This window comes from Balaenoptera borealis, assembly GCF_965194805.1.
Source record: "Balaenoptera borealis genome assembly, chromosome: 1".
Taxonomy (NCBI): domain Eukaryota; kingdom Metazoa; phylum Chordata; class Mammalia; order Artiodactyla; family Balaenopteridae; genus Balaenoptera; species Balaenoptera borealis.
In genome coordinates, this window is record NC_138860.1 from 24,695,229 (window position 1) to 24,716,810 (window position 21,582).

General features: G+C 43.7%; 2 protein-coding genes across 3 annotated transcripts in view; one reads left to right on the plus strand and one right to left on the minus strand.

Annotated features, from left to right (window-relative positions):
* Nucleotides 1-1,994, plus strand: part of COQ8A (coenzyme Q8A) — a 50,442-nt gene extending 48,448 nt beyond the window's left edge. For both annotated transcript variants that reach the window (XM_082378606.1, XM_082378607.1), the window contains one exon: nucleotides 864-1,994. In XM_082378606.1, the coding sequence (XP_082234732.1) occupies nucleotides 864-1,151 (288 nt within the window). In that variant the 3' untranslated portion in view covers nucleotides 1,152-1,994. The remainder of the gene's footprint in view (nucleotides 1-863) is intronic.
* Nucleotides 1,995-3,531: 1,537 nt separating this feature from the next.
* The window catches only part of LOC309614309 (serine/threonine-protein kinase MRCK alpha-like), a gene marked incomplete at its 5' end in the record, with an annotated part of 89,035 nt that continues 70,984 nt past the window's right edge, over nucleotides 3,532-21,582 (minus strand). Inside the window, 5 exons of the mRNA XM_082362494.1 lie at nucleotides 3,532-8,013; nucleotides 8,446-8,603; nucleotides 13,107-13,224; nucleotides 16,013-16,198; nucleotides 20,814-20,931. Of these exons, the coding sequence (XP_082218620.1) occupies nucleotides 7,882-8,013; nucleotides 8,446-8,603; nucleotides 13,107-13,224; nucleotides 16,013-16,198; nucleotides 20,814-20,931 (712 nt within the window). The 3' untranslated portion in view covers nucleotides 3,532-7,881. The remainder of the gene's footprint in view (nucleotides 8,014-8,445; nucleotides 8,604-13,106; nucleotides 13,225-16,012; nucleotides 16,199-20,813; nucleotides 20,932-21,582) is intronic.

The following is a 21,582-nucleotide window of genomic DNA, read 5'->3' on the forward strand; positions in this document are numbered from 1 at the left end:
GAGCCCCCCGTGACTCTGGAGACGCACAAGGCCTGCTGAGCCAGACTCAGCCCCAGGCCGACTTCAGTGTGTGTGGGGAGGGTGAGCCATGGACTGCTTTTCCCTTGAAACCTGAAGGGAATCTCAGTTTACAAATGCATGAGATCAGAAGTGACAGCTGCTCTCGAGGGTCTCCACAGGGCCCCTGGGCCGGCCCCACCCCAGCCCCTGGGCTGAGGGCCTCAGAATGCCGGGGGACTGGTCACCAAGCTCTTGTTTTACGCCCCACTGCAGCCCATTCGAGATCCCAGTCACTGGGCTCATCGTGTTGGCGCTCGGGGCCCGGGTGGGCAGATGGGATGGCAAAGCGCAGCCCTCACTCGCTCAGGCCTCAGCAGGGAAAGGGTGAGGGGAGCACTGGAAGTAATCGTAGCAGCCCTCTACATGAAGGGGCGAGCATCTGTGTTCCTGTCACCCAGACCCCACTCAGAAAGCAACACCTTCCTCTCCTGATGACAGTGGGGAAGGGTTGCAGACACACAGGTGGTCTCAGGTCTGCCACCTACGAGGAGTGCAGAGGCTCAGGTCAGCTCAGGCCTACAGACTGTTCTTTTTGGAATGACAGGTGTTTTGTAAAAGCTTTGAATTCGCGTGCCCCCAGGCAGGGTCACACCCTGCATTCGGCCGCAGACCCCGCCACTTCCTTTCTTCTTACACCGAGCCCAGTTCACACATTAATGATGTTCTCCTGGCCCCGTTCTTCAGTCTGGTTGAAACACTCACCTACCTGGCCCACTCCTCGGGGAGCACTCAGCCCAGGCCCCATGATGGAGCCCTGGGCTGGTGAGGGCTCTTCGATCTCACCTCCATTCGCCTCCCTCCAGGCCATGGAAGATGCCCACTTGGACGCCATCCTTACCCTGGGGGAGGCCTTTGCCTCGGAGGAGCCCTTTGACTTTGGCACCCAGAGCACCACCGAGAAGATCCACAGCCTGATCCCCATCATGCTGAAGCACCGGCTTGTCCCGCCGCCCGAGGAGACCTACTCGCTGCACAGGAAGATGGGGGGCTCCTTCCTCATCTGCTCCAAGCTGAAGGCCCGGTTCCCCTGCAAGGCCATGTTCGAGGAGGCCTACAGCAACTACTGCAGGAGGCAGGCCGAGCAGCAGTAGCCGCGGGCCCGGCCGCTAGGCGGGACCCTCCGTCGTCCTGCCGCTGAAACTAGTAGGAAGCCGGTGGTACCCACGCTCCGTTTAAACTTCACCCAGTGAGAGGGGGCCGCGCTGCTCAGAGCCCGTGGCCAGCACTTATACACGGTTCTCATCGCTGAGTGGGTGTGGGGTGAGAGGCGCCAGCACGGAAATGCAGCCCCACTGCTGTCTGGCAGAATCTGCTTATTGTTTATGCATCCTCTGAAATGACTCTCGATAAAAAGACGATTTTATTTCCTTTTCCTTTTTGTAACAGGGCTTTTTGCTAATGTGAATGGTAACCAGAAGATGAGAGTTCTCCTTTTGACTCCCTGCCACCAAAAAAAACCCAAAAACGAAACAGAAAAGCCTTTTTGGATTTTATGGAGTGTGTAATACAAGGTTTGTGTGTGTGTGTGTGTTTCTAGAATGAGATTTGTGTTTTCTGCCTTTTCCTCTCTGGCTTGGATCTGCACGTGGGAGAAGTGCTGATCTGAGCAGTGCCAACAAGCACTACTTCACCAAGCGAGGCCCACCCACACCTGCTTCTGGCTGGTTCCTAGAGGCTTTTCTTGACAAGCAGAGGTTTCCAGAGAACTGCTGCCTCCTGTGGGGAGGGGCAGGAGCCGCAGAAGGGGAGAGAAAGCCACATGCTCTCTGGGTGTGTGTGGGCCCTTCTTCCCACTCCGGCGCCTGGGCCTTTTGTGGAAGATGACGTGCACGTGTCACCTGCTTGGACCCAAGGGGTCGTTTCAGGCTGTTAACCTCTGTACAATTCTTGTAATTGTCTGATTTACTTGTTTCAATTAAAAAAAAAAAATCCTAGCACCATGGATTAATTCTTTCACTTGTAAAGGATTCTGAGCTGATGGTGAGTGAGGGGCCCGAGGTCAGCGTCACACCCTTTCCCGCCTCCAGACGCTTCTGCAAGGTTTGCCCCTGTTCCCAGCGTGAGGCTCTTGGTACCTGAACCTGGAAGGCTCAGCCCATATTCCTCGTCGGAGAAAGGGTGCGGGGAGGGGACGGCACAGCTGCCAGGTCCCTGCCGCAGCAGCTTCCCAGGCCCCACGGCGCAGAGGCGGAGAAGCCACAGCTGCCCCAGAGGCTGTATGACGCGGTGCTGGCAACCGCGGGAAAAGGTCGACACCAGCCCGCAGGGCGAGGGCCTGGCTTGAGTGGCAGTGACACCCACTTCAGGGTTCAGGCGCGGCTGAGGAGCACTTTCCCGGGGCAAACTTCATTCCTCGGGGGCGTCTTGAACATTCAGGCGGGGGCCCTTCTAACGGACTGCGAACACCTTGAAAGGTGCGTCAGATGGTGAAATAACGCGGAGAGATGGCAGTGGTCCCAGATGCATCCTCAGAGTTTTGGGTTCTTAAAGGAAAATTCCTTTCTGCGGTTTGGGATTGACGGCAACAGACACGCTGGACTCCGGGACAGGATGCAGAGGCCGAGGTGGTCTCCATGACAGCCGCTGGGGGCCCTTGAGGTTTAGCCCTGAGCCCAGCACCACGCGCCCATCTGCGGTCGGAGCTTCCACAGCCCTTTCAAAGAAAGAATGTACGTATTCTAGTTACGCATGAACAACCCCTGGGACGCTCAAAGTGGGCATTTTTATAGATGAGGAAACTGAGGCTCAGAGGTTATGGTGAGCTGGCCGGACGTCCATGCTCACTCTAGTCCAAGCCAAAGGCTAGCAAACTATGGCCCCTGGGCCAAACCACTGCCTGTTTTCGTAAGTGACGTTTTCACGGTACTGTCCAAGGTGGCGCTTGTGCTACGTGAAATGGAACAGGGAGGGGGTCTCAGGACAATTATTTAGCTGAAGCCAATTTAAGATTTCCTTTGTTAAGAAAGGCCTTGCCTGCGTCTCCCCAGCTGTGTCATTCTAACTCAAGAGCTGCAGCACAAGTCGTGGGAAGTGTCCGCTGCTTCTCTGCAGGAGGAAGACGGAAGATCAAACAGCTGCCCCGTTTAGTCAGCGGTGGCACCGGCAGGGAAGTGTGGCTGGGGGCGGGCCCTCAGTGCAGTGGGCTCCCTGCTGGCAACGGCATACAGCAGCGCCGCCCACAAACGAGGGCACGGCCTGGCCTTGCACACTGAGCCAATACCAGGGAAGTTTTGACCAGAAGAGGGGAGTTGAAGGCTTGAAGAGAATGGAACACTATGTCACCTGAGCTATGGAAGGAACTAAGAAAGTCCTAGATTAAACTAACCCCACGTCCTTCTAGTGTAACGAGGAAGCCGGATGAGGAGAGGGGCTGGCAGAAATTGGGGTCAAACGAGACGAAAAGAGTCAGTCACCTTTCCTCCGTTCCTCAGACTTTTTAATCAGGGAAAAGAAGACAAAATACTCAATTCGAACAGTTCCCTGTTTTATTGCAATACATCAGAGTCTGGTTAATATTAAGTGATACCAACGTAAAATATCGGTGAGGCGTCTTCTGTTATATTTTGACTGTCCCACCTTAAATATTTCTGTGCAAAAGAATCCACACCATTGTTTGGTAGCAGAGAATCTCATAAAGTTCCCTAAGACAATGAGGGGATAAAACCAAACAAAATGAAATAAGGAGTGATAAGAGGCCAAAGCAGTATCTTTTCCCCTTCCATACACACTTATTTGTCAGCATTATATTCTAAACAAAAAATGATTACACCCAGGCCATGCAAAACTGTACAATAATATTACAATGAGAAAAAAAAAACCCTAAAAAATTTATAAAACAAATGGTATTACACTATCAAATAAAAAGGCAGGTCATTTTGTTTTCATGAAATTTCAAGGTTGACTTGTTTTCATCAATTTCCCCCCATAAATGCAATGGTTTCTGTGTGTAACGGTTGTCCCTGGGAAGGGAGAGGAGCGCCGGCCTACCTACCGGCCTGAGCTGAAACAAGAGACCAGCTGAAGCGAGGCCCTCTTGTGGAGCAGGACTCAGCAGAGAACGCTGGACTTGCAGAATGAAGTCATCACAAGGAAAGGTTTTAAGATGGGCCCAACGAAATGCCATGTGGCTTCTCTAACGAATGCGGGGACGGGGCCACCGAGAGGTGGGGAGCGAGGCGCCCAGTTACTTCCCTGTTCAGCCCAGCGGACCAGGGCAGTGGCGAAGGCTGGCCGCTGCCGAGAATGCCCCTCTGTCCAGAGAGTGGATGCTGAGCTTTACAAAGCTCTGTTCAGCTGGGAGACTACAGTGTTCGTGGCCAAAGGCCAGCAAACGGCCCTGCTGTACCTGGGGGTTAGGGATGTCCACTCACCCCTCCTCTGGCTTTTCTTTAATGATACCTGAGAGTCCACATAAATGCAACTGGTCTTTCACAGAAGCAGATGCGGCCACTGAGTAGCAAAATGACATGATTCTAACCATATGGAAGGCAGAGAGAGAGAGAGAGGCTGAGAGCCAGCTGGGGAATGACAGATTGTTGCTGTAAACATAACAGGAATTTCAGATTCTTCCCTGAAACCTGGGTACAAGAATTGCTTGGAAAACTCAGTAGATGGACCCTTTTTCATTGTATTTCATAGCCTTAAAACTGTGCTCCCTGGGAAAGAAGATAAATCACTCAGTGTAGGTAGGTATGGGTGTGTGTGTGTGTGTGTGTGTGTGTGTACACACATAACTAAAGAAGTGAAATCTGCTTTAGCAATCATTTGACAAGGAGGAAGGCTTTTGTTTTTGGCAAAAAGAAATATATATATATATATATATATGCATATATGTAATTTTATACACCCAAAGCACAAGCAGATTAAAGTAGTCAGAATTCAAGAGTAGACAACAAATTGGCTGAACAAAGATAGCACCAAATACCAACACATCTAGACTATGCCAGAAATGCCTCTTCACTTATTTTTACTTTCTACTGAGAAGAGAAATGAGTTCCTGCTGCCATATACATTCTTTGAATGTCCTGCACGAAAACAAAGGATAACTTCAGACAGCAACATCACATCTGTTCCATGATCTTTCAGTGATCCCTTTCGATGATCATTACGTTTTCTGTTTCTCTAGAACCCATTCCCCATCTTTCCAAACCATTCTCAAGAAGCTTCTGAAGGTAACTGCTTCATATTTAAGAATGGGGATAGGCCCAGCAGAATGATCATTATCTTGGCAAAATACCTCCCAAACTACTACCCTTGGCAGTGTTTCTCCCCCAGAGTTCTACTATTGGAAGCTAATCATATTTGGGACTGCTCTCTCACTACTGGTAAGACCATTTCAGATTACTGGCATATAATCCACTGGGTTAATATTACACCTCCCAGTGAGCCCAGCGGCCAAGACAAGCCCTTCTCTTACCTGCCCTGTTGGGGGGCTGCAGGGTATGACTCAACGTAGTGGAGCCCAGACTTCAGGTACGGTTATATTTTGATCCTAAAAGCATCTTTTAAAAATAAGCACCTACAGGCAGCCGAAACTTAGTTGTCAAAGCTATAAACTAATGGCTTAGTGTGGAGTCCCGTGAATCTCAGCCTGGTCTGCCTCCTCAGGGGAGAAAAGGGAGGCAGGAAGAGGCGAGGGGAAAGGAAAGCAGGGGGAGGGAGGGTCTGGAGGAGAGCGGGCCACGTGCACTCAGCACCTGGCTGGCCGGTTCCCTCCTCTCCCGAGAGGCGTCAAGCTTAAGGAGCTACCGGAGTCCTGGCAATAGCCAGACTCAAGGTCTGACTCTTGCTATCTGAATGCACAAAAATATTTTTACATGACACTTCTTTTCCAAAAGCAGAGGATTTAGAAGGCTAGAATTGTGCAGTAATTTATGCCCATACAAAGTAAAACACAATCAAATCTGAGCAAGCACCAAGTTCAAATGTCAAAGCTGTTATTATTTTAAAATTCTCTATTGTAACATTTTATAATATAATCCCCAAACAGGATCCTTTCTTCCCTCACTGAACCTCAGTAACCTGCTCCAGAGAGTGGCATCAGTGGAAATGGTATAGCTCCCTGTGGCTTGTGGTGGGAAGGCCGGCACAGCTGCTGCTGAGGAGAAAGATGTGAAATCGGGGCCGGGGTGAAACGACAGTGCTCAAACACTGCAATTCAGACAAGCAACGGCAGGAAAATCCTTCCATTTCAGCTGAATTGTAAAGAAGAGAGCAGAAAATCTGTTTCTATTTCTCAGAGAAATTTAGATTAAAAAGTAAAAGAGAGGCAGATTCTCTTTACTTCCATGAAATATTTTTATTTCTATCCCTTTCTCTACTCATGTGCTTAACTGGTGAAATGACTCTGGAGACATGAAGTCCTGGTCCTGCATCTCATTTCCTTGTGGTAATTAAAACAGCGGGAATCCAAATGGAAATGTGACTAATACCACAATACAGCAACTGGGGGAGGAAAAGCTTAAGCAGCCAAGATGACCACGCGGGCTGACTTCCTGCCCGCGCCCGGGCTGAGCGCGTCCATTTCCCACTGGGTGCGGGAAAGAGTATTTGGTTAAGGCTGGTCAAGTCCTTGCATTTGCGGTTTTACCTTATTTGGTAACTAAACCCCTTTCCCAGGCTTATCTGAGGAAGCCCACACCCCCTCAAAACACACCTCCCCCCGCCCCCAGAGAAGCCGCCGCAGCCGGGGCCCAGACGCCTCGCTGCCACTCAGGGAGTAAGGGGATTAGCCAAGGAGAAAAAGCACTTTCTTGAACCCTTTTATGGACCTTCAGAAACTATGACATTCCTTGTGTCCTTTCAGGTGGAAGGGATCCAGAAGGTGACAAAATGCATTTCTACATTCATCAGCAGAAGACACCAAAATATAGTAATAAATGACAAGTGTGGTTCAAATTCTACTGCTAGAAAAAGAAATGTCTTGGATAGAAGTAAATATGCCTTTTAATGATGCTGCTGAAGAGGCTTCAAATGTTAAAAGTCTGGTTTCCAGGTCACACTCCAAACCGATGAAACCAAAGCCTTGGAACGTTCCCTGAAGCTCCCAGGTGGCTGCGGCCAGTGTGAGGAACGGCGCTCAGGGGAATTCCCACGCCTCTCCCTCGCCCTCTGTGAACGTCAGCTGGAGGCCGTTCTACCCTTTAATATCTCAGGTGGAAAACAGACAAGAAACAACACATTTCTTTAAATTAAATGATCTCTGTCTCATATATGCATCCATCTTTTGTTGAATACAAGATGCTTTTTATTATATACAGTCAGTATTTAACCTCTACATTTGTGTATTTAGTTAAACTCTATTTCGTAGTAAAAGATGCATTGTTTTAGTGAACAGGGATTTACTGGCAACGATCAGGTCGACGTTCACTGTGGTGCTGAAGGGGCTTGGCGTGCCCGGGGCCCACTGGCGAGAGCCCCACGTGCTGTCTCAGGGCTACAACCGGACTCTACTGTGAGAACGAACAATGGCTGTCTAATCTTATTCTTATCGCTTACATTTGTGTAATCTGCCTACTTAAGCTACCTGTCAGGGGAGGGGTGAAATATTCTGGAAAGCAAGGCTAAGTGTATGAAATGAAATCGGTATTAATCTGAGCTGCTCAATGAAAGTCTGCCTTTACGGCTGTCGCTGTTCAGTCGAGGGGGCGTGGACGCGAGTCCCAGATGCAGAATTCCTGAGTCCCCGCCTGCTGCTGCTGCGGCCCTGGCGCTTCCAGGCAGGGGTGGGGGGGGGGGGGTGACAGTGAGAGCACAGGGTGAGTGAGCGGAGGGGAGCCCAGAGCGGCCGCTGCCGGCGTCTGGTCTGAGAGCGGAGGCCACTCACGGGTCCCAGCTCCCGCGGTCGGCGCTCTCCAGGGAGAGGCTCTTGGTCTTCCGGGGCGACACCGGGCTGGGAGGGCTGCTCAGGTTGGAACTGTTGGAAGCCGGGGAATGCCTCGGAGAAGCAGAGTCCTGTGAGGCCCAGAGGAAGACGTCAGGGAGCGGCAGAGGGGCGGGAGGGGCTCAGGCCACCGCGGGTCCCCTCCAGCCACCCTGGCCAATGAAGTGACGTGACTTTTCTCCTGCCAGTAGAAAGCCCCGTTTCTGAGCTGAGTAAGAGGCACAGAATATAACAAACGCTCAGTCCCTTCTGCAGGTCTTTAGAAATGTAGGCCGTTTTCATACAAAAGCTATGAGAAGTCTGAACACCTCCAGGGAGAGTGCAGTTTGCAACCCAAGTGACTGGCTCCGCCACCCCCGCTGCGGTGAGTGGCTGATCCCTGCGGCAGCGGAGGCCAGGCTCAAGGCGGTGGGCCGGCTTTGGGAAACGCACTCGCCTGTCCTCGTTCAGGACTTCTCCAAACCCCTGTCCCCAGACAGAGGTGCTGCCCACGCGGTACTCACCTCTGCGTCGTAGTCCCCCGCCGGGGCGTCACTTCCCTGGTCCAGGCCTCCCGAGGACAGCGAGCCCTCTGACGGGGAGGGCATGGGCTGCCGCTTTGCACTGGAGCTTCCTCCGGAGAATTCTCTCTTTAATGCACTGCCGTTCTGTGCGGATGACCCTACAGCACATCGTTCAGGTGAAACTTTATACGTGCAGAAGGGGACGATCCTCTAGAAAGCGCACAGACTGCTGAGGTGACGAGCCATCCTTCCCGCTGCCCTGGGGTCACCCTCCCGCTTAGAGCCCTTCACTGATGGGCCGTGAGTCCAGCTGCGTTACCCTGACACCCAAGCCCACCTCGGAGCCCAGCCGCCAGGGCTGCTGGGTGAGCGGGCAGCACTCACCGGGCCGCTGGCCCCTGCTCGCACTGGCCGTGCCCAGGCTGCCCTGCTTGCGAGACGATTCCACAGAATCAATCCTCCAGTCTCCAGCCACGCGCTACTGCCTTAGTGAGGTTTCCTTCCCACTCCCTGGAGCTCCTACAGCACTTCTTAGCACCTCTTTCAGAGCATTTGGATCTTATGTTGTAATTATGTGCCTGCTATTCTCTGAACAGAAGGACGGTCTTTGCCTCTGCAGGACCCGGTGCAGGACCGGGTATGCAGCAGGTGCTCAAAACACACATGCTAAACGATGAAGCAGAACAGAACAGTTCCCAGAAATGAAGACCATGCCTCCTGATGATGCATAACTGTCACTTAACTTGTAGAGAATTTTCATAAAAAACACAAAGGAACAGAAGAGAAGCATTTTCATCCCACAGGGCAAAAAGCCTGAGATACAAAAATGAGGTGAGTTTCTTTAAAATCACACTCTATTTTGATCTTAGAGTTGGGGTACATCAAAGGAGGACGGGCACCATTCAGAGGAAGAAAAAGGATGACCAAAAAAATCTTAGAAATATTGGGGTATTGTGAGTACCTGTTTAAAACTCTTAGCATTCCCTACTATTCTTTAGTTTTTACTGAAAAATGTTTTAATCTTGCTGAGCTGCAATATTAAGATCACTGGTCAAAAAAGACTGCGAGACCGCGTTGAGGTTTTAGCACAACTACGAGGTACAGACTGTGAAGCCTGCCTGCTGAAGCCCTGTCCTTGGTGATCTCCCCCAGCTTCCTTCTAGTTTCGGTTTGTTTCCTGAGCCCCTCAGCTGTGTCACCATAATTTACTTATTGCAGACGTTACCAACACTGGTTGTATGCTGCATATTATATTATGGAGCTTTAAAAACACCAGTGCCTGGGCCCCATCCCAGACCAATAATAACAGAATTTCTGACTTAACTTTTAAAAGCCCTTCTGATGATTCTAGAATGCATCTCAGGCTGAGAACCACTGACTTAATCTTACTTCCAACACTCCATCCAGTTTCTAAGGCATCTGTCACCAGACATATACTGATTTTCATTTGTTGATGTGTTTCTTTGGCTATGTACTCTTTACTTTTTTGCTGTGGATCTTATGTCTCCTTAGATTACAACCTAATTGAAGGCATAAATCACTTTTTATGATTTCTCTTTCAATTCCATGCCTAGTTTAGTGCTCAATTTAACAAAAGCTGTAATGTAAGTTACTATTTTTAAAATTTTGTCGCTCTGAATAAAAAACCCAAACTGCCAGAGAGCTCTGCTGCTCTGCTTACTAACCTGTGTGACCTTAAGCAAGTTATTTTATCTAAGTCTCAGTTTTCTTCATTTGTAAATAAGAAAATAAATTCTACCTTCTGGGATTTTTGTGGGAACTGAGCACTCAATACACGGAGAATGAAATGTAAGACGGAAGGTGTGTGAGGGGGCTGCCCAGAGCTTAGTATGCACTTACTGGGCTCTTTTCCTCCGTCCTAGTGATCGTTTATAGAATAGAGAACTTAATCCACCTCTGTGATTTACACTTTTTCTTTTCTTTTCTTTTCTTTTTTTTTTTAACTTTGGGAATGTTCCTTTCAGAGAAAAATTACACTCAACCACCCTAATCTTAAAAAATTGAGATGGGCTGTTTTGATTGAACAGCAAAGGGGGACAATCTGAAAACTGTGGTTCCAACTCAGGCAGGGTCTCTTCCAAAGAGTTCTAGATGGTGATTCAGGGGGTTGGGCCCCAGATCTCTTGGGGTGATGGTGTGTAACTCTACATGACCTCTAGGAGAGTCTGCAGGCTCCCCAGTGAGCGTGTCACTGACAGGAGCGGGTAGAGTCACAGTGGAAAGCTCTGTGTTAATTTGACTTCAGTCAGGAAGCCATTGCAAGTCTGGCCCTGGAAGAGCCTGTGCTTCTGGTTCTGGAGGTTGACAACATGGAACCCCGTTTCTTCTTGTGTCTCTCTCGGCAGGCTGTCCTTCTGGAAATTCTTTACGTGAGCTGGGCTACTCTTGAAGCCAGCAAGAAGCACTCTAAATGGCAGATGCCCCTTGGAATTCCTGGGCTGGTCTTCCTCTTAATCTCTATACAAACAGCTTGGTACTAAGAATCTCAAGAAGGCCACGCCTGATTATTGCATTAAAGGCCTTGACAGGGATTTGGAGCTGGCTCCAGTCTGTAGCTTGCATATTGTCAGCAATGACAGTGGACCCTCACTTCAGCGCTCCTAAGGAGATGGCCACTCAGCCCTTTAAATCTCTGTATTACAGGTCCTATCCTCACCTGCAATTCCACAAATCCAAAAGCCCTGAAAACCAAAACTTTTTTCGTACGTTTGATGTAAATTCATGTGGTGGCAGACTTAATCTGAACTGACTGGAGGCTGATTACAGACTTCACTTAAAAAGAGTACATTTATTTATATATTCATAGTATGACTAGTCATAAATTTTGCTGTATAAATATTAATATGTTTGTAGGTGCTGTCTTAGATCTTGCTAGGAATGTAATATAATATATGGTAGATTCCCTTCTAAAATAAAAAAAAAAAAAAATCTGAATTCTGAAAACAGGTATCTGGCCCCAAGAGTTTTGGGTAAGGGATTATGAACTTAACTATTAATATTGTGATACTTTCTTTGCATCTCAAGTGTTGATAGCTTCTGGTTAGTTATATTAAATCTGTTATCTTATCGAGCTACCATTAGTAAAAAGATAATTCATAAAATGGTTGCCATTTTTCCAACTGGCTAGATATTTTCATTGTAATCTAGGCTACACACTGCTTAGAGATGACTTTGGGAGATGACAACAAGTAAGTCACAAGATGGACACTTCAACTTCTGCCTGTCGACTGAAAACTCCTTGCACGCGCTCTGTACGTCTGCAGCCAGTCTCTGCAGCAGGCGCCTGTCCTTGGTTTGCAGGCCCGGGGCGGGGTCCTCCCATGGTCCCAGGGGTGGTCTGTGTGATCACCAGCAGACTGCAGAAGCGATGGCATGTCCCTTCTGAGACCGCTGCTCGGTCTCTCTGTCTCAGGTCACTTGCTCTGTGGGAAGCCAGCGGCCATGTCACCAGGGCACTCAGGTCCACGGTGGTGAGGAACAGAGGCCTGCCAACAACCATGTGAGTGAGCTGGGAAGTGGCTTCTCTAGTCCCAGTTGAGCTCGGAGTTGATGGCAGCCCCGGCAGACAGCTTGACTGCAGCTTCCTGAGAGGCCCTGAGCCAGGACCATCCAGCTAAGCTCCCAGATCCCTGACCCTCAGAAACTGTGAGAGATAATAGACTTTTGCTCTTTTACGCTTCTAAATTTTGGGGTAATTTGTTCCACAGCAAGAGAACAAATGGTATTCCAGCACCCTTCACTTCTGTGTTGCCAGAGCCTAAAACCAAGAGCTGGGCACAAGGCGGGTGCTGACACTGGCGTCCTCAGCATGAACAGTGAGTGAAGGAGGACACTCAGTCTGCACCGGGAGGCCTGACTCGAATGTCTCCCATTCAAGAATACAAGGCAACGAATACGCTTCTGCCTGAAAAACTCTGAACTGTGAGCTGGAGTTACTACCGTCTGTTCTTCTCAGAGCTCAGCTGCAGGGAGGTGAGGGAGGCTACGTTAGCATTACCCCGGGTCCACCCTGGGCCTGCGTTTGCTCGGGCGCACTCGCCCCGCTCTCTCTGATCGAAGCCAATACCAGGTTACTTCGGAGAAAGTGACAGAAAAGCAGCTGTTGGCCAAGAACAGTCTTGCCCTAATGGTCCTTGCCTACTTAAAACTCTTCGGAGGTTTCCCACTGTGTTTTTTAAAAAATAAAAAATGTCTTGCGTTGGTCCCCAAGTCCCTGCTTGATCTGACCCTTGCCTACCTCTTGAGCTGTACTCTTTGTCACTCCCTGCCCACTACCAGGTAGCCACTGTGCCTTCCTTTCAGTTACTCAAACATGAGTCAATGTGACTTCACCCCCGGGGCGGGCACGTGACCTTGCTAATTATTCTAAGTGTGAATTCATCCTCAACAGCTACTGCCTGTTACTCTCTATTTCTGTCCCCTGTTTATTTCCTTCGGGGCATGTTATCATCACAATTTGTAGTGCTGTTTGTCTGTCTCCCACATGGACTGTACCTTCTAAAAGGATTCTATGACTGTTTTCGTAACAGCTGCACTTGTGCCTACTAGGCGTTACCCAGCCAGGCCTGAGACACTGGCCACCGATGACGCACGGCTGCTACCTTGCTATGGAAATGCTCCCTGCAGCCGGGGCCACTTACTTGCTGACAGGCCGCTGCTGGCACTCATGGAGCGACCAGGTTCAGGGCGGGATTTGGTGATAGATGGAATACTGACCGAGCCACTGAATGCTGTCCGACTTTCCTGAGGCCGAGGGTTCTAAAAGCAAAAGAGAAAGAAAAACTCTTCATCCAGAGTGAAACTGATTCTCTACAGAGATGTCTATTTTTCACCCTAATTTCAAGAAATAAAGTTGTCTTGACCAGAGTGATACAGAACAAGAAACATTATATAATCCCTCCCGCCCGCAAAAGTGCTAAAGCCCTAACAGAGGTAACCCTCACCCCAACCAAGGATAAGTGCTTATCTTTATACTTACTGAAATACTTACCAACAGATAACAATTTTGTTCTTGTTGTTGTGAGTGCAGTAAGTGAAAGTTACATGGTTAGAAGTGACAGTGAAATGTAGAATTACATGGACCTCTGCAGATAACTGAAACAAAGCTTTTGCTACATATGAGATTTTTATTTTCTTAGGATAATTCAAAAGCTGAACAAGCCCATTTAGAAGAAAGTCACTTAAAAGTACATTCTTCTCAAGTACACCTTCTATTGTCCTGATACTGAAGGTGCCATTTGCATGTTCCCATCCCAGTCACCAGGCAGCCTTCCTGCCTCACAGAAAGATGGCAGCACCACGAGTCATAAATATGACGCTTGTTAACAATCACAGCCTGGGTGAAGTCATTTAACTTGGGAGTGTTGGTGTGAGAAGTTTCCCTTCTAATATTGAATAATGTTGGTGTCCAAGGGAGGAAAATGAGCCATAGAGTACTCTGGAAGTCACACACACCTAGAGAGGTGGTGCGTAGGACCAGCTGTCTGAACACGGTCTCCTCGATGGCCCTAACCTTTTCAGACCAGAAGGGGTGTCAGGGCTGGTACCTGAGAGAAGGTTATGGCAACACAACTAATGCAGGGCCACAGCTAGCAAACATCCACTAACATCTCTTGGAAAACATGCACTAATATATCTTGAAAAACTCCAAATCATACATTTTAAAGAATCACACATATTGAGATTTGGCTGGCTGGCTGGCTCTAAATTCAACCATTGCCATTTTGGTTCATATATCAAATTTGCAAAGTCCATGTAATTCTTACTGTGTTATTTGTTTAAAGCAAACACTTTACCTTTTTTTCTCTAAGAAAATAAAAAAATTTAAAACAGAAAACAGTGCTAGCATTTCAACAGCCACTCATAGGAGCAACCCTGCGAGATGCCGATGACAGGCATACAATGCAGCAGAGTCAAGTTCAAGAGAGATGGGGATATCAGTTTAAACCTTTACATTTTTATGGTTTTTGCTATTAACCTTAAGGTACCTTTGTGTCGTCCTTTTCTATAAAACAAACCTACCCTAGAAAAAAATGGCAAAAATTAAGCCTACAAAAATACCAGTGGTTTAGTAACACTGAATGTTGAGGTAATAAACGAATGATACACAGAAGATATGTTCTGGGGGGGGAAAAAAAAAAAACCACACAAAACCCAAACCCAACAGTTTATCATTCATTCAGCTGAAGTTCAACTTCATTATGAAGTAATGTGAAACCTAAGCTGATGGTCCTTTTCCTGCACAAATATGCTTAAGATTAGGGTAAAACTTCCACCAATCGTAGTGTTTCTATTTATAGAAGACTAACTTAAGCAACATTCCCACAATCTTTTATATCAAAAATTCTTGACTGGTTAGTTTATACAACTTCCCCTAGAATCCACTACCTGAAATCTGTTACCAAGCAAATTGAAGCTTAGTTTATCATAAGTAATCTTATCTTGTGAAATAAGACACTTAAATGACATTATAGTTTAATGTCAATAACAATGACATTTAAAACATCACAATTTAGAATGCAAACAAAAATACAAAAATAAACTTCTCACCCTACAGGTAATTTTCTTATTGGAAAATTACTTTACTAAATACACAAATAAAAAAATGGATGCTATTATTTTCTAAGCCAGAGGAAATGCGTTTGCATGATACAATCTAAATATTTTATTATCTGCAAAACAAACTTGAGAAAATGCTCCCTTGAAGTCAGTACATATTTCTTGACAGATGTATGGATATTCAGCTTGAATGGCCACTTGCTCTCCATCCCACTGCAGAGACACTAGTTACAAAGATGCAAGGCTGCGTGGAAGGACCCAGTGGCAGGTACCACGGTCCTTCAGAATGCAGCGCACTCTGTGCTTTTTTCTCTTGTTGATTTACTTCTCTTATCTTGGATCCTGGCTGGAATTAAAGGTGCATCAGCAACTCAAAGATTAGAAAGACTACTTTCTTTTGGTAATTTTTCCTGTTATTCACTGGTACTATTATACTTTATAATTTTGAGAATTGTGAGCTTTTCAAGAAGGGGTTTATTGTAGATAAAAGGCCTTTGGACAGGCCCTCCTGTAGACTTTAACTTCACTAAATATAAAAAATTTCTCTGAACTGAACTGGTTTTAGGGTAACGAGCAATACAGAATTCAGAAATTCTAGATCCCTTTTTTGTTTGTTTTTAATAGAATAAAGACTTACTCAGGGGCTATTTCTTTCTTTTTTTTTTTTTTCAGGGGCTATTTCTTATGGTATCCGTAATGAAAAATATCATGATGGGGTGATGTTTTATTAGACATAGAAAAACCTCCAATACGGTTTTAGAAATAAAACTGAAATCTTCCCAAATCCTCATCTTTTTCCTCAAAAGAAGAAAAAAGTAGAACTCCAAGACAGAAGAGGAGGAAGAGGAAGAACAGAAGTTTGGCAACAGAGAAACAGGCCAAAGGGAAACGTTCACAGAATGTACCCCCTTGGCGGTGTTACATATGAAGCCAGGCAGAGATCCGCACATGGTTAGTACAAGTTAACACCTAACTCAGCTGTTCATACCCTCAGAGTCATAAAGCTTGGTGTACCGGGGACAGAGCGTAGAGACGGGGAATATTCAGGGTTTATGGAATCAGGAGAGAGAAATTTTTCAGCAGAATTAACAGTCATGTGATAGATGTGCTCAAAGTTGATCGGAGAGGAGATCAGACCGGAGTGATGATGAGGGGATGGATAAGGGAAACCCGGCTATCAAAAACAACAGAAAGAAGAAAAAGGTAATGAGGTAATGAAAATAGATTCACTGGATATATGTGACATTTCAGACAACATGCATGTAGAAAAAATGAAGTAAGTATCTCACATCAAGAATTGAATCCATAATGAAATACTTTTAGGCCTTAGAAAGTTAAATTTTGTAATTCTCTTGCCAGTTACCTAAAGAGCTGATTTGCAAAAAATCATTTGCCTCATAAACTTATTCTCTCTTATTACTATCAAGCTGAGTAGAAACTGGACTTTCAGAGATACAAGTAGATTTTCAAAATTTAGTTCAGTATTTTCCTATGTGATAGAATCAAAACATGGCAAAAATCTACCAAGAACATTAGGGATAGAAAAAGCGAGAAATAATTAAAGAAAAGAACAAGTGAACCTACAACCAGTCTCTCACCAAAAGCGTTATGAAACTGTTCCTTTAGAAACTAAAACCATTTCCTGGTATTTATAGACTTGACCTGTGTTTGCTTTTACTGATCTTATCTTCCTGTAACAGAAATAGTAACTGTGGAATATACCAATTATTGGTTTACCTTTAAGTAGCCCAAGCTTATCTCCACTTAGACACCCAAAGAACATGTTTGTTTTTAACAAGAGAACAACCTTCTCTTCAATGTTCAGGTGTATTTTTAAAAAATGAAATAATGTAATACTAAAGACATAGAAGAAAGTTTTTGAAAACAAGGGCTCTAGTTTTTCATGTTAAAATAACTTGTGAACATTTGGGAACTGTCACTCAGCACCCAGTCACCTTCTCTAATGGGAACTTTCTAAGTTCAGTTTCTGAGAACAACTGTGTTTCAGGAAAACATCCTACCATCTCTTCATTAGAGACAGGCTGAATGACTTCCCGGAGACATGCTGACTGATATTCTCATGAGTTGAGATGAGCTTTCTTTGTTAAAAAAAAAAAATCTGGTAAATTAGGGAAGCTTAAAAGAAAGGTAGAGATGTGAGTGAAACCAGTACTTTCTAAGGTTCTTTTCAAAAAGATAAAACTATTGATATAAATGTAACTTTAAGAAGTAAAATTACTTCATAAAAGTCTAAAAGGTCACCGAGCTTGAAATTTTATTTGTTAACAATTTTAGGAATGGGTAAAAGGCTAGGAGAAATTTTATGTGCTAAAAAAAATAAATCTTTTAGAGGTAAAATATTACTCTTGCATTCAACTAGAGACAAATCTATTCTTTATTACAAGTATCCACTTATGAAAAAAGGTAAATGACAAAAAGGATTCAAGGAAACTACTACAGTATGTATTTGTAAGACACATATGCTGTTTTATATTAATTGCTTATATTCTCTTGGCTCACTAAGACACATATGAAAGATTTCCTATATCACATCTGATATAGGAGATAAAAGAAAAAAATGACTCCTTACCCTTACTATCTTTTCCACATTCATGAGGCAAACAACCCTTTTCAGCATCATTTTGGTACAAAGGAAACAGAATAAGCTCCCAAAGACATTCAATAAACTCTCTAAGCTTGTAAGTATTTCAGAGAAAGGCAATACTGATTTGAATAAGTTAAACATAAAAATTTCTGGGGTACATGCTCTTTGCACGAATGACAACATCATGGCTTTGGTATTTGAAAGTGCTTCTTATACATGTTAACGTTAGATGAATTAAATCCATCTTTATTTTTGGAAATAGTTCATTAAATATAGAAAATTACAGTGGAAAGAACATACTAAAATCTGAGACTATATTAAAATATCACAAGCTTTTTAATACATGTATACACACACACACATATACACACACACACAGAGGTACAGACATGTGTATTATTTTCTTTTCAGACATGCATATTACTGTGTTGTTTACCAGTGTCTACTCCAAGGTAGGTACAGTTCTGGCATGACAATATATCAAAAAATATTTGTTAAGTGATTCAACGGATGCCTGTGACAAACCCCAGCTTTTATGTTCTTTGCTAGTGAAAGGAAGAAAGTCAGGTGAAAATAAAGAACAGGAGTTCAGACACATAACATCTTTGCTACAATACTACATGTACAGGTGAACAGGTTTCAAAAATTTACACCAACTTCTTGTCCTGGGCATTCAAAAGTGCTTATGTGATAACAAACCATGAAAGGAATGAAAGGAACATTAAAAACTGGATTGCACCTCTAGGGTAAAAAGTCACTTGTGTTAATTACAAAAAGAACCAGCAAGGCAGTCATGGGTTAACAAAATCAGTGACACTAATACTAAAAATCAAGAGGTCTAATGGGAATAAGTAGCCAGCACGGGAGGCCCTGTGTCATGGGGTCAGATCGATGTTGAATCTTTGGGAAATGCTATCTGAACTTGTTTTGCCCAGTAATTAAGAATGGACCTTATTCTGAACAACAACAACGACAAAATAGAGATTTCGTTTACTTTAAGTGGTGGGAGGGTGAAGGGAGAAAAAGGAGGGATGCTGGGATATGAAAGTTCTTACAATGCTTGAAATTTCACATTTTGCTTCAGTGTGCTTATTCAGGGTGTAGAAAGACCAAGTCTTACTGTGAATGAAGGTCTGAAAAACATTCTGGAACATTAGCAAACTGATTTTTCACCTGGTCAAGCAGAGGAACATTTTATTAAATCCTAAAACTATTTCTCCTTAAGGAACATACTGTGGGATATAACAGAATTTATAGAAAAATTTTCCATAATTCTTCTTGCTGTGTTATTGGAATATATGAGAGGGAAACCATACTGTTCTTTTTTTGTACACCAGAATGAAGCAAGTGTGAGAGAAAGTTTAATTTTAAAAGCATAATACCCATTAAAACCTTGTTCACTACTGAAATAATTTTGTATTTGCTGATATGTTGCTTTGCAACATATGGATGTGTTTGAAATTTGTATGCCTCTATCCCTCCATAATGCTACCTACATAGCAGATGTTGAAAAACTATTTGCTAACTAAATTTCAAAAATTTTCACATTGACCTATCAAATATAAGCTATACATATATTCACATTTCAACTGTTTATCACCATTAAAAAATTCTCTCTCCTAAGGTACTTTGTACTTGACCTTGTAGCTTCTGTAAGGAAACATGACAGAAGCTTTTGGACTGCGTGGCTCTGCTCCGTTTACTTCTGAGAATAAAGGAAAACCAGACTGAGGACTTAAGTAAATGTTCAGAACAGGAAAAGAATGGAGAAAAATCTGAACTCTCGTTCCCAGGCAAAAGCTGAAAAAGTAGTATATAGCTTTTAGATATGATAGATAAGTGTAACAGTTAACTATGTAAACTCAGCCTTTATTTACTCTCAATATTTTCAGCTTAATATTTATGCTCAGCCTTAAATTTCTTACTTCATTTTAATTACTATATCAAGATTGGCTGTAATCTTTTTGCATACTTTATTTATATCTACCTAGCACGGCTCATAAAAATCCCCATTTCAAAAGGTTAACTGACTATTGTGAATGATTTGAAAGGAAGTAATGGTACTATAATCGTATAATAATATCTTGATGATGACGAAAAAACAATGACAGTAAGAACATCACATCCATTCCTAAACAGGGCAACTGGTCAATTGAGACATTTATAATGCGGAACTCAGGCTCAAATTAGTGCAGATTTTTTTGTTCCTCCTATGAAAGAAATGCAAAAACTACCTTTAAGAGCTTAACATTTTTATTAAAAAAACTTGACTGTACAAACTGTATTACCTATTATTTTTTCTGTCAGTGATACATGTCTATATCTTCTATCACAGTAGAGTTAAGTAATGTGGGTAATTAACACAGACTGCCTCAGAAAGAGCTTTGGGTCGAGATTTACATATCACCTCCCAAACTGTCATAGCATTTAAATCATGCCTAAAATTCTGTGCAAAATCTAGATGCTATCACCACCTATCAAAAGAGTCATGTTAAAGTTTCAATAGTTTGTTGAGAGTACCATGATACTGAAATGTTACAGAACTTGGATAATTAGCTAATTCCACTAATGTTCTTAATCTCAATATATTAGGTCCAAGAATCCAATCTTCATGTTGTTAAAAAAAAAACAAACCACACAACAGTTTTCCTATGTTGTACTTTTTTTAAAATATAAGACTGACTAGGCAACACGTCTGTAATGGGCAGAGGAAAAAGATTTATTTCATAATCAGATGAGAGGTGTGACCGTTAATGATCAAGCTAATGTTCTTTGGGGGGCAAATATCTGTGTTGAATTGCTAAAACTTAGTGAAATTTTAGTAATTTGGTAACAAAGTTCTGAATCTTGGTATAGAATGTCTCCAAATCTGGTGGTTGATTTCTCCAACAATAGTAAATCTAGGTATGAGAGAAGTATATAGGGTATTCAACTAAATAAGAACTTGGTATGTTTGGTTTTTGATACACATCTATATTTTATGTTTTTCTCATCAGCTATGTCATTATGCATCTTACATATATTGTGATATACTGAGATAAACATTTCCTCATTATACTAATATGTCTTTTTAAGTCTTGTATGTATTTAAGTGCGCACACACATTCACATGTATCCACCCCCTCCCCCCTCCAACTTAGTCTTAACCCCATTTATATTCACATTCACTCTTCATTTCTCTTACCATGGGCAGGTCTTTTAGAATCTGTATTCCATCTCCCGGACCCATGTGTGCTATGTGGTTAAAATTAGTTGGGTTGGAAATTAATTTATTTCTCATTTCTGGATCTCGCAGCATCTCCCTGTAAGAGAAAACACCTGTTTAAACGCTTTTATTCCATGACCAATCTAGACAATTTTAGAGAAAAATTACGTTTCATAAAAATAAACGGTGAAATCATGTTAATAAGGATAGAATTAAAATAATAGAATATACTAAGTTAAACATTTACTTAGAAGATTTTGTTTTACATTTTAAAAAAGATCTTATGATTTTTGGTGGGAAAACAGAGAGGGTTATTTTAGTGTTTAAATATCAAAGAAGCTCTACTCTATTTTACAGATAATTCTGAACATTTTATGGACATCTTCTTAAATAATTGCTAATATATTAGAAATGTTTTTATATGTAACTGGAAATACTACAAGCCTACTTCTGTTTGGTCATGAGAATAGTTAATCTGCACAGGTATGTTCTATGTTTATAAAAGCCCACATTCTAAAAATTGTAACTATTCCATATACATAGAGAAATGAATCAAAATATGGTACTTTAATCTAGTACACACTCACAATTGGGAAAGTATTAGTTAAAATTACACTGAGAAATACATTCATTATTGCAGTTTTTAACACCATAGATGATGACGACAGACTTTCAGAGATCAAATTTTCCTTCCAAATCAAATACAGTATTATTACCAAATAGTCCTTCTGATGCTATAGGCATCTTT